The sequence below is a fragment of the Candoia aspera genome, chromosome 4, assembly GCF_035149785.1.
Source record: "Candoia aspera isolate rCanAsp1 chromosome 4, rCanAsp1.hap2, whole genome shotgun sequence".
Lineage (NCBI taxonomy): Eukaryota > Metazoa > Chordata > Lepidosauria > Squamata > Boidae > Candoia > Candoia aspera.
Genome location: NC_086156.1, coordinates 58,499,869 through 58,513,274, shown reverse-complemented (window position 1 = coordinate 58,513,274; position 13,406 = coordinate 58,499,869). Strand labels below are relative to the sequence as shown.

General features: G+C 40.4%; 1 protein-coding gene across 3 annotated transcripts in view; it reads right to left on the bottom strand.

The window, feature by feature from the left end:
- The window catches only part of CUL1 (cullin 1), a 75,417-nt gene continuing 62,011 nt past the window's right edge, over nt 1-13,406 (bottom strand). For all 3 annotated transcript variants that reach the window (XM_063304203.1, XM_063304205.1, XM_063304204.1), the window contains exons 16-22: nt 10,050-10,181; nt 9,259-9,351; nt 8,678-8,725; nt 8,517-8,599; nt 4,386-4,491; nt 1,127-1,240; nt 1-515 (exon numbers count right to left, since the gene is read on the bottom strand). In XM_063304203.1, coding sequence (XP_063160273.1) covers nt 435-515; nt 1,127-1,240; nt 4,386-4,491; nt 8,517-8,599; nt 8,678-8,725; nt 9,259-9,351; nt 10,050-10,181 — 657 coding nt within the window. In that variant the 3' untranslated portion in view covers nt 1-434. The remainder of the gene's footprint in view (nt 516-1,126; nt 1,241-4,385; nt 4,492-8,516; nt 8,600-8,677; nt 8,726-9,258; nt 9,352-10,049; nt 10,182-13,406) is intronic.

The following is a 13,406-nucleotide window of genomic DNA, read 5'->3' as shown; positions in this document are numbered from 1 at the left end:
GAAATTTTAAATTTTTTATTTATCGCACATTAAAAAATGAAACACACTATACAAATGATTTTTCATAGCAGATTACACATGTGCCCAAATCAGATTCTCTCAAAGTGCTGCCAACATGTATAAGTGCTGCCTGGGGCAACAGCTTTTCTTTGTATAGCCAATGTATTGATTTAAATGCAGTAGCATGCAACCTCCAGCGGAGAAGATTTCAGATTCCATTCTGTTCTTAAATTAGATTAAATGGCATTGGTGTCCATATTTACAAACTTGAAATGTATCAATCCTGAGCAGGTCTGATGTAATTCCAGGACTGGCAGATGGTAGTCCCGGTCTTAGTTATAAAAATGGAGGTCCAGACGGCAGCAGACCAACAAGTTCCATTCTTTTCAAACTTGTTACTATTTAAGGGTGACACAGACAGCTGCTAAAAACTGTTAAGCCAAATAACTGTAGGTGTCCTTTTCACCATCCACACGCTCCAAGTATTCCTTCTCTATTAGAATATCAATGCACTTCTGAAAATGGAAAGAAAAACAATTACCTGGTCATGTTTTCAACCGCTTTCACCCTGTGACTCATTTTAGTGGAAGTGTCTAACAAGCTTTAACAATTATTTAACTATTAAAGACACATGAAACGTAACAAAACTTTTCATAACCTGACATAAAGAAAAAATTGACACAGGGAGCTATAGCGGGGAGAGGCTGGAAGAAATGGCAACTGCATAGTCCTGTTAGTATCAAAAATCTTAAGACCAAGAGATTCATAAAGTGCACATATTGCACCTACCAAAATAAAAGACTAATTTTATCACCTAAATAAGAACGGGGGGTGGGTGGGTCCAAAAGGGGAATTAAACTACAAACAAGGACTAAAAGTTGTCGAGTTTGATTATAAAACAGTAACTACAATTCTGTAAGGTTTAAACATTTTTATTGAAACTGGTCAAATAGTTCCTGGCTTTCTCTGAATAGTTCCATTTATTGTGATACCACGTATTTTCCTATATGCAAAAAGAGAAGTTTTCCTGTTAAAACAGTCTCGTTGCAAATGAGTACATCAGCATTTGGCAAGCTAAGAAAGACTTCTACCTTCCAACTACCACTAGATAGTTCTTTAGACAAACCTTTATTACTGGGACTCGTGGTTTGAATCTTGATGACAGCTGGGTAAGCACTTCTCCAAGCAACTGCTGATGTTTAAGGACTTTTCTCATCTTCATAATCCTTACAATAGCAGCCTAACATGCAGGAAAAAAAAATGGTTTAGAGTTACAGCCCCATCCTCAATCAACAAATACTGCTGAAGACTACTGAAGGTGTACAGAGGTAACTGTTATTTCAAAGATGGATGAATGCTATAGCAAGTATGTCCTCCTGACTGGGTGACCATTTCACAACAAAAATCTATGCTAGCATGCAATCTTGAGGCACTTAAATACATCTCACACAGATATAATGGTTTCTTTCTGACTTATATATACCAACCAAGGAATGGGGAAAACTGATATTTTTCTGCCCTGTGAACAGTTCTTTAAGGGCAGAGAAAAACAACTTTGATCGGAATACACATGCAAATGAATTAAACACAAATGTCAAATTAATTAGCTGCTGCTGCCTTGGGCCAGAGAAATAAAAATTAACTCGAATAAATTTTAAAATGGATTAAATGCTACTGTGATTTTTTTTCCATGTTCTATAACTGTCCAAGGAAGAAGGGATAAAAAAGGGGGTGGAGAAGAATCCTTCAAGAAGAGTGCTGTTGTGAACCTGAATATTAGCAGAGTTCAGTGTTAACATACATAATTGTATACAGACAGTATCCTCCTTGGTTGGTTGGTTTGTTCAATCCATCCATCCATCCATCCATCCATCCATCCATCCATCCATTTATAAGCCCCTTCAATTGTCCAAACAACTCTACATGATGCACAACATATTAAACCAATAAAGCAAATAGAAGACAGTAATAACAATAAAAAAACCAATGTATGTATGTCAGGGAAGGGAACCTCAGAAGCAAGGAATAAAATCCAAACATTGGTGCAGGATCATAAAGTGACCAGCCCCAGGGCCTGCTGAAAGAACCACAAGTTAAAGGCTTTCCTAAACAATAATGGTCAGGGCCACATGGGCCTTTCGGGGAGAGAGACAATCTTGCAGGGCATGGTGGCCACAGAGAAGGCACATCTCCAAGATTCCACAAGATAATTTGAATGACTGGAGCTGGAGCATGATCTAATAGGATAGGCAGATGTAACTGGAGAGATGGGATCCTACAGATAACCAGGCCCTGAGGCCATAAATACTTTACAGATGATAACAGGACCTTGAATTCTACCTAGGATGCAGCTCGGAGAGCAAAGGTGTTACTTGGGTGATTCAAGGTGTGCTTTTCACCACTTACACCATAACATTGTGGAACAGCTATACCTTCTGAGTAGTCCTCAAGAACAATTCCATGTACAGCTTGTTGTAACAGTTCAACGAAATTAAGGCATGTTTAAGTAGGGCCTCCCAGTCCAGGAAATGGTAAATTCAAGATGGATCTGTGCAAAAGCCTTTCTGGCCACCTCTGCCACCTGCTCTTCAAGCAAGAGTTGTAAGTCTAGGAGGACTCCCAAATTATGCACCAATCCATCTGGGGAAGTGTAACTCCATCAAAAACTAAACTTGGAAGGTCCCCAGAAACTGAAGACCCATGAATCCACAACCATTCAGTCTTCTAGGACTGTCTGTGCCTTTTCCTCTCCATCCAGATCTTAATAGCCTCTAAGCACCAAGAGAGAAATTTGACAGCTTCATTTGGTCAGTCAGGGGTCACAATATTCAACTGATTATCATTATATCTGACACCATACCAGCAATGACCCCATCCAGTGGCCTCATTAAATAAGAGCAGGAAGAGCGTCAAACCCTACAAAACAGTCTCAGGCTCAACCTCACCCTCACCAACATCAGCTGGAAATGACCTCAGAGAAAGGAGGAGAACGACTGCATCGTAGTGTCCCCTACCCCCAATCCCTGAAAAATGTTCAGAAGGATATCATGATCAATTGCCACCAAGAGATCAAGCAGGACAAGGATTATACCATCCGTTTCCTGGTCCCACCAAAGGTTGTCCACAAGCATGATCAATTCCATCCCTGCACTGTACTTAGGCTTGAAATCTGACTGAAAATTGTCCAGATAATTTATTTCCTTCAGGACGCTCTGAAGCTGTAACACCTTCTCTACAGTCTCTACAACCTTTCCACAAAACAGAAGATTGGAGACCAGTTGAAAATTATCTAAGCAATGGCTTCTTGAGGAAGAAAGCACCATTGCCTCTTTAAGACAGATGGGACAACTCCCTCAAAGATGAACTCACTATCACTTGGAGCCACCCACATGTCATTTCCTGGGCAGTTTTAGCCAACCAAGAGGGACATGAATCTAACAGACAGGTGGCCACAGTGACAGCCCTCCAAACCCTGTCCACTTCCTCAAGACTCATAGACTCAAACTCCCCTAAGGTAAAACCCCACTAGCCAACTTGGCTGGACCTGCCCAGATGAAATCCAACTCATAATGGAACTGAACAACTTTATTCACAGGATGCTGAGAATACTATCAACATAGCCCTTCAGATGTACAGGTAGCCTTCCCTTAATAATGGTAATTGGGACCAGAATTTCCACTGCTAAGTGACACGGTCATAAAGCATGACATCACATGACCACACTGCTTAGCGATGGAAATTCTGGCACTTCCGGTTGCCATTATTAAGTGAATCTCCCAAAATCATTAAGCACAATATCACATGGTTGCTGTTTACAACTTTCTGCCAGCTTCCCTAATGACCTTGCTTCTGGAAAGCCAGCAAAAAGGTTGTAAACGGCGATCACGTGACTGCAGGAATGCCGCGAACATTGTTAAGTACAAGGACCAGTCATTCATACCACTTGTTCAGCACCATTTTAAGTTCAAACGGTCACTGAATGAGTGGTCGTTAAGTGAGGACCACCTGTATGTATTCTTGGCCAGTTCACACGAAACAGATCTCAGGCAGCATAGATGAGGAAAACTAGAGGATCTCAAGAACTAGCCTAAGTAGACCATGCCATACCAATAATCCAAAAAGCATATGCACATTTAGCTTATTTTCAGGAAGATAGTTGGCATTAAATTCTTTCCAAAATAACAATCCTCTGGATAGAGCATATTTAGAAACCTGAGCCATTTAGTACAGGACTAGGAAATGGGGATTTCAACCTGTAAGAACCTTTACCACATTGCCAGCAATAAAAATTAACGTAACATTTACTACCATGGAAAAGTTTCTACTTATCAGCACTATTACATAAACTGCCAGCCACAGAGAAATCCACGAAAGTTCCTGAGCACCTGGATCAGTAGTTTCCTATCTTCCTCTATATTCTTGTGCGTTGTTTCCTGTTCCTGCTTCTGCTCAGTCTTCATTGGCACATTTATATTCACTCGCAATTTTTTGCTGCCAAGAAAATGTTAGGCAAATAATTAGCTTTACAAGACACAAATGAAGAACTACAAAAAGTGAAAAAAAATTATGGTGAAACATGTTGTGAAAGGCAGCATAATTAATCTAAACAAGCAGGAATCTTTTTTACTGTTGAGTGCTGTACTGAGTAATCCATAGGTATGCCTTTTCTCTTCTCATTTCCCAAGAGGCTTAAAGTTAATACTTGCAAACAGAGTATCTTAAAATTGGGTTATGACCTATCCGTCTAAACTCCCACTCTTTCCTAAGCATCTGGTAAAAACACAGGATAAACATACTAGTCAATGGAGTCTTAAAGAGCCTAGTATTTTAACTCTACTTTTCTTAAATTCAGTCTGTGCTTAGATTCAGTATGTGCTGTCTCTATCATGACCAGACTCATTCCACCAATTTCATTTGAAGCAAACATTCCAACAAGCATGTGTACTGGTAGCAATGCTTATGGTTACTGGTAAATCAAAAAACTATTTTAATAATGCCAATTACACACACGCACAATAATCATAACCACTTAAATAACCTAAAGATACTGCCTTCAGTTGTTAGTTCCAAAAAGTCTATTTAAGTTTGATATTAATATCAAACTATTCAAGTTTGATATTAAGCCATCTAATTGTTTTAAAAAAAGGCTTTTATTCCATTCATGTATGTTAGGGAGGTGCTCTTGAGTTGACCTTGACACTAATTTGTTGGCAGTGGAGTTCCTCAGGCTTATGGTGTTGGGGGACTTCAATCTGCCTTCCCTGGGGCGGGCCTAGGAGGCAGCTCGGGAGTTCATGGCAACCATGGGCCTTTCCCAGATTATTCGGGACCCGACTCGAGACAGTGGCCTCACTCTGGACTTAGTTTTCTTGTCAGAGCAGTGGCAATGTAATCTGAGGGGAGAATTGCATCTGTCCCCATTGTCATGGTCAGATCACACCCTGGTGACCCTGAGATTCTCCTATGCTGCCCCCCTCCGCAGGGAGGCAGGACCTATTCGGCTGGTCTGCCCCTGGCGACTAATGGACCCAGTGAGGTTCCAGAGGGAGCTGGGGGTTATACCTGAGGATCTGCTGCACGGTCCAGCGGAGGCCCTGGCTGCTACCTGGAATAGGGAGGTGGCCGGGGCCTTGGACAGGATCACGCCTATGTGACCTCTCTTGCCTCATCCAACCCGACATTCCTCATGGTTTATGGAAGAGTTGAGGGTTTTGAAGAGGCTTAAGAGACGTCTAGAGCGCCGCTGGAGGAAGACAAAGACCCAATCCGACCGAACACAGGTTAGAGCCACCGTTAAGGCCTACCTTGTGGCGTTAAGAGCGGTGAAACACCAATATTTCTCCATTCTTATTGCATCCGCAGAATGCCGCCCCATGGCCCTGTTTAAGATCACACGTACCCTTTTGGGGAAGATGGGCCCAGTGGTCCACCTACAGGGCCGTGCGGAAGAGTTTTCTGAGCACCTGCAGGATAAAATTGCTCGGATTCGCTCCAAGTTGGACTCCAAGCATGAAGCAGGGTCGGTGGAGATGCAAAGGGAACGTTCTTGCCCAGTTATCTGGGAACAGTTTGATCCTGTCGGACCTGAGGAAATGGACAGGATCCTCCGGATTGTGAATGCCACCACCTGTCATTTAGATGCACGTCCCTCCTGGATGGTGAAGGCAGCCTGGGAGGTGACATGTGGTTGGGTCCATGAAATGGTTAATACATCCTTGGGAGAGGGGATGTTTCCGGCTGCCTTTAAGGAGGCGCTGGTGCACCCCTTCCTCAAGAAGCCATCACTGGACCCAACTGTGCTGGACAATTTTCGTCCAGTCTCCCACCTCCCCATTTTAGGGAAGGTGGTTGGGAAGGTGGTGGCATTTCTGGATGAAATGGATTATCTGGACCCCTTTCAGTCATGTTTTAGGCCAGGATATGGGACAGAAAGGGCATTGGTCACACTTATGGATGATCTCTGGCGGGAGCGGGATGGAGGTAGTGCATCCATCCTGGCTCTTGACTTCTCAGTGGCTTTCAATACCATCGACCATGGTATCCTTTTGGGACGGCTCAGGGAGTTGGGGGTGGGCTGCGTAGTTTTGTGCTGGTTCACCTCCTTCCTCCAGGGCCGTTCCCAATCGGTGGTGATTGGGAGCGAGAGATCTGACCCTTGGCCCCTCCATTGTGGGGTGCCGCAGGGCTCAGTTCTCTCTCCTCTCTTATTTAACATCTACTTGAAACCACTGGGTGAGATCATCCGTCACCATGGGATGAGATATCATCAGTATGCTCATGATACCCAGTTATACATCTCCATCCCCGGTGAGGTAAGTGATGCGGTAACTGCCCTGTCTCAGTGCCTGGGTGCTGTGGGGGCCTGGATGGGGAACAACAGGCTTCAGCTGAACCCTGGTAAGATCGAGTGGCTGTGGGTTGACGGCTCCTTGGTTTCCGGGAAATTGTCATCTGGATGGGGTGTCACTGCCCCAGACAGACCCGGTGCATAATCTGCGGGTTCTTCTGGACTCACGACTCCTGCTCACAGAGCAGGTGGCAGTCGTGGCCAGGAGGGCCTTTGCTCACCTTTGGGTTGTTCGCCAGTTACGCCCGTTCCTGGAGCGAGAGGCCCTCCAAACAGTCACTCATGCCCTCGTCATCTCTCATATTGACTACTGCAATGTGCTCTACATGGGGCTATTCTTGAAGAGTATCTGGAAGCTTCAGCTGGTCCAGAATGCAGCCGCGCGGGTTATTTTTGGTGCCTCTAGATCGGCACATATAACACCTTTACTGCATGAGCTGCACTGGGTGCCAGTTTGCTTCCAGGTCCAATTCAAGGTGTTGGTTGACTTTTAAAGCCCTACATGGCATGGGGCCAGGTTACCTGAGGGACCGTCTCATCCCCATAACATTGACCCGCCCCACCCGGTCAGGCAGAGAGGGCATGTTGCGGACCCCATCGATAAGAGACTTCCATCTGGCCGGGTCCAGGAAATGGGCCTTCTCTGCAGTTGCCCCTGCCCTTTGGAACATCTTGCCCTCAGAAGTGAGGCAGGCGCCTTCACTTCTGACCTTTAGGAGGGCCCTGAAAACCTTGCATGGGGCAGGCAGGTGGGCAACCATCCATGGGGTTGGCTCACGCCTTAGAGCCCTTCCCACTGGATCAGAATTTTTAACTTCTTGGATTTTGTACTTATTTATTGCATTTTATACCTATAATTGTTTTTACAGATGTTAATTGTTATTATTATAGTCTTGATTTTATTGATTTTATTGTAAACCGCCCAGTCCCCCTTTTGGGGGAGATGGGCGATAGCAAAATTTGAATAAATAAATAATTTAGAGCCTATCTCCGGACCCTCAATTAAAAGGCAGCTATCTTCTTTCTTTGTGTCCAAGCTTTCACAGCCATAGATTACCTGTGTTTGTGTGTGTGTGTGTGTGTGTGTGTTTGTGTGAACGCGTGCACGTGCACATTTTAATAATTTTGACGTTTGTCATAAAAATGACCTTATCCTTCACAATCTGATCCAAGCTTGGGATCACCTTCCTCTATAATCAACTTTTATAGAGGTGATAAAAACTTTTACTTCTTCAGCACATAATCCACGAATGGAGAAACCAAAAGCTTCACTTCTTGGCTCTCAGCAGTAACTATATTGAGTATGTAGGTTGACATTTAACAGTATTCCAAATTTTTCCATTTACGCTATAATTTCTTCTGTCTTTACTTCTGGTTAACAAAGAGGTTGTACACAAGTTCCATTCCCAAGGTCTTATAATATATTCCACCTACTAGTATTATCTAAACAATCAATGGCCTTGCAATCTTCAACACAGAAAAGGTATATTCCTTTGCAGTGTGAATAAAACTGGTACAGAGTTGTGAGTCTTGGCTGGAACAGTACTCTGACAGGAATGCAAACGGGTCCATTCACAATCATTAATAAATATAGACCTTTTCAGATAATATTTACCATCCTAATAAAAACAATTATGACTAGGTATTTTTATTCAACTATCATTCTTACTTTTTGTAGCCAAGGTACAATTTTATTAAAGTGTCTGGCTTCAATTCCACTTCATCAACATTTGCATTTTCATCTTCCAAAACCTATGAAAAAACAAGAAAAGCAATGTGAGAACTTATTAACAAATTATTTCTCCACCCCCCCCAAACAAAAGCACTCACCAACAATTTTGACTTTAACAAAATCTGAAGTACTTGTGCCAAAATATCCTAAAAATCAGAAAAGTAAAGAAAATGAGTTAATCAATGGCATACCTAATTCATTCTATAGTTATAAGCTCTGCAGCTGATAGGGAAGAACAAATGCAACCAGAGTATTTAGTTTAAGTTTTTTTTCCTGTTTAAATGCAGTTTGTGCATGGTCTTATAAAATATAAACAAAACTAAGCAGATTAAGTGAAATGTAATATTAAGAGAAGTGAAATTGTGCTACAATTACTTAATTTTTGCTTTTCTTGATATGAGAAAAATCAAGGAATTTATGGAAGATACTAAAATTCCACTCCTGCCACTGGAAATCCACCCACAGTCCTTTATCTATGATGATATTACTGGATGCTAGTCAAAATTAATGTTTTTAACTAATCTTCAATCATAAAGGCTCAAAACCTTTTTCACATTTAAAACTGAAAATGTTAAATTTTGTGCTCATTACAATTCTAGACATAAAGAATAAGATGTAGTAAGTGCAACAACGGACTCCTCAATAATTAAAGCTACAGCAACATGATACGAACATTTACCATTTTTATCTGAGTACTGTCTGTCAGCTGCTGAACCGTGTAGGCATCTTCTGTGTTATACTGCAGCAGGATTGCCATCTGAAATGTAGATGCCTTAAAAAAAGCAGGAAACAACCATTTTGTTAGAATGAATATCCAAATTCACATGAAGAAATTTATCCGCTTTAAACACAGAGCAAACAGAACAGTACAAAAACTTATCTTTTGGACCAAACAATTATTTGCCATTTTGTACAAGCTGAAAAATACCTATTGATCAAATTTACAATAATAGACAAATCCTGCAGTTAATGCTCAAGGGATGCTTTCAAGTCAGACAACCAAGAAAAAGCAAAAATCAAGAGTCTGAGAAGATCTACAATAAGTATTAAGTACTAAATATATGCATATAAACTGACTGTTCAAGGGACTATATCTATACGTGGCTTATTTAAAAAATTTAAACAGACATATTTATGCATTTAATATTCAATTAATAATAGTATATATTATTAATAGTATATTTTGTGTGCTTGTTTAGACAAGTATGGAAGTACATTAGAGAAGGCAAACAACATACACGGAGGGAGGAGAAATGGAAGTTTTAGAACATTAATACGTAGCATAGAAATGTATACGCATGAAAGTTGTAACATTTGTTCCATGCATTATCCCTTCTCCTCATTTTTCTAAAAGATTTTTGAAAGAGAATTTCGAACATAACTGCCATATGCAAGATATAGTTCCAGAAAAGAAAAAATTTCTTAACTTTCTACTTGTACACCTTTCTACCAAAACATGGTGTACCTTACCTGTAGTGTGTATCGGTTTTTGAAGCAGTTGGTAACTAGTTCCCCTTTGGATAGCTGATATAACCATGTTAATTTTCTTCCACTGTGACGGCTTGCATAGAAAGCAGTAAATCTCTGATAACTGCGCTCCAGCTGCATTTCAAAACAATCAAAACAACTCATGTCATATTCACATTACCAGTCTTAAGTGCATTTTAATTTTTTGGCTTTAATATTTTTATTGTAAACAGACATTATTTTATCTCTTGGTTATGAGCTGTGCAGAGTTTGGTACAAGATGGGTGGCTATATAAATGTTTTAAATAATAAACAAATTCTACCAATATAGTTTTAAAGTCAAGTTAGTTTACATTCCATTAGAAAATGCCTTCACAGGGAACTGGGTAGTTCTTACTGTTCAACCTTTATTAAAATGAGTAGGAACTATGTGGTCATTTTCTTGCAAAGCTGATAATCCTTGCAATAAGCTTACTTAAGAGGATTCTCCAGAGGACTGTATTATTTTATATCCCTGTACTGTACTGTAATTATTTTATATTATTATTTTATATATATTATTTTATATATATTATTTTATATTCCTGTACTGTAATCAGTAGTACAGGAGATCAGAGATACAGTGCCCACAGTGATAGGTTCTCTCTAGTCTATTAAACAAAAATAGTTTGGGGAAAATATTTTTGATAGGCTTAATGAGATCTCTACCATAATGCAACTATGTAATATTTCAAAATATTGAAATACACTACCATCACTTCTCCACAATCTGAAGGGTAGAGGTATGTTTGCATTTGCCTATTTCATGGCTGTTCTGCAAACTTCCACGTGTTCACAACTTTTGCATAAAATGCTTTCCACAACAACAAAATTGTGCTAATGAAGACAGACTAAAAGCACATTTTCCCATTATTGCAAAGATTCATACCTTTAATTTATTTAAAATATTTTGAAATAGTCCTTTATTCCGATGGATGCCAGGGCAGAATACAAGAAGCATAAAAACTAATATATGCTACAAATATAATACAAAAGAAAATTACAAAGCAAATTAGATACATTAAGTATTAGCATAATCTAAGGTTAAAGCAAGTTAAAATGCTTAGGAAAGTAAGCTTTAAACTTGTGATACTAAAGCATCTGTTTCAATCAAGCTTCTAAAGGAAGGACGGGTGACTTTTTCCAGCCTGAGGAGTCCCCACTTTTAAAACAAATTATTTTGGCCTCCAAAAGCTGTAGGGAATGTATCCAGTGATACAGTACTATCAAGGGGGAGAATAAAAAGAAATTAATTATTTCTGGCCAATTTCTTCTCCTGGGGAGAACTTGGAAGCTTTTTTTAGAAAAATGAGAACAAGACTATTAAGAGCACTTTCTGCGTAACTGAAATCTTGTGTTTCCTTCAGATATTTGGGTCTTAAACTGTTTAAGGCTTGAAAGGAAAGAACCAGCATCCTGAATAGAGCTCAAAAGAAAATAGGTAGTACTGTAATGTCTTTCTTTTGAGATCTGATAGAATATGGGCTCAACCAGTTGTATCAGTTAAAATTATGGCACCTACTTCCTATACAAATAGAAGCTTATGAATTGGATGTTATAAACATTTTGACTTTGAATCATTTTGAATCTGAAACATGCTTCAAAGCAGCAGTTTTCAATAGAGAATTGGCTGTTGGCATTTTGGAAACATTTTGAGCTTGGAATGGAACTGTTTCCAAATTGAAACACTACAGAAATGCTTGAAAAAAATTGCAAACTCATATTTCAGAATTATTTTCAAGAACAACTGCATACACAGCACAATATAGAAATGCAGTTGAGTACGTAGTCTTTTAAGGAGAGTGTGTGTTATCTACAACAGATTGTATACTTAATTCCTGGACATGAAAAGAGCACTTTCTGACATAGTATTTTTCATTCATTGACAGTCATACAATTCATTACTGGTTCTAGCAGAGTCCAGCATTGCACAGTATTTCTTGACGCAGATGACATGAAGTCTGTCATCAGCAAACTATATGAATAATAATGTTAAATTGAACATGAAAGTGAGTGCTTTATCCTCAAATTATGTCAGGTCCAGCCCAAGAACTTCAGAGACCCAATTCAGTTCTTTATTTGCTTATATGATATAGACAAAATCTTGCCAGACTAAAGCTACTCAACCTAACCTAAGGGGAAATAACCTGGGAAGGCTCTAGGACAGGGCTATTCTGACCCTCTTTGTTTTCCCACATTCCATCTCTGGACTGTGTCTCCTTTTATCATGCCCTCCTCCTTGGAATGTGCTCCCTCCTTCCTGAGAACCAGAAGCATTACTGAAATCCACAAAATGCCTAGCAATAGTAATAGAAAGCCTTAAAGGCTCCCTACTTCTATAGCAGCCCCATGATTATCATGGAAGCTATAGTGTTTATCAGATTTATATACCACCCCAATAGTGGAGTCCTTGGTGCTCTCTGAGCCTTGTTGTTTTCTTGCAGACATTTCATTGCCAGACTAGGCAACATCTTCAGTGCACAGAGGGAGTGGGCCTTGCTCTCAGTTCATATACTGTGGCTTGCCCTGCTTGTGTTGGTGGGGGTGTTGTTCTCTCCTTGGGAGTTCTTTGATTGGACTGTTGTTTGCTGCTTGGTTGATTGCCTGAGTTACTAGTTCCTTGATTAGGGTGTATTGTGCTGTTTGATGGTTCATCTGGTGTTAATCCTAGTGTTGATTTTTGCATATCTGGGTGTTGATTGCTGGCAAGGGAGTGTATTGGTCTTTTGGCTTTCCTATTGTCTCTTTTGAATAGTATGTAGACGTTGTTTACCTCTATGTGTCTGTTGATGGCTGCTTTGTCTGAGTGCCAGGCTTCCAGGAATTCTCTGGCGTTTTTGGATTTGGCTTTGTTTAGGATGCTCACAGTTTCCCAGTTAAAAGTGTGGTTGAGTCTGTCCATGTGTTGTGAGATTAAGGAGTTCTCATCATGTCTTCTGACTGCTAGCCGGTGTTCGTGGATGCGCTCTGCTGGTCTTCTGCCTGTCTGTCCTACATAGTGGCTGTTACAGTCTTTGCATTGTATGTTGTAAATAACTCGTTTTTTCTTCTTGGGCTATTGGGTCTTTTGGGTCGCTTAATATGTTTTGAAGAGTTTTAGTTGGTTTATGTGCTATGGTGATGCCATGTGGTTGTAACAGTCTGTTGGTGGTTTCTGATGTATGGCAGTGTTATCCTTTTCAAAGTTTGCATTGGTTGGGTTGTAGTGGGTTGGGTGGTGAGGCACTTTTTGATAAAGTTGAGCAGGTATCCATTTTGTTGGAAGATGCTGTACAGATGATCTTTTTCTTTTTTCTGGTGTTCTGGGTTGCTGCAGTGTAT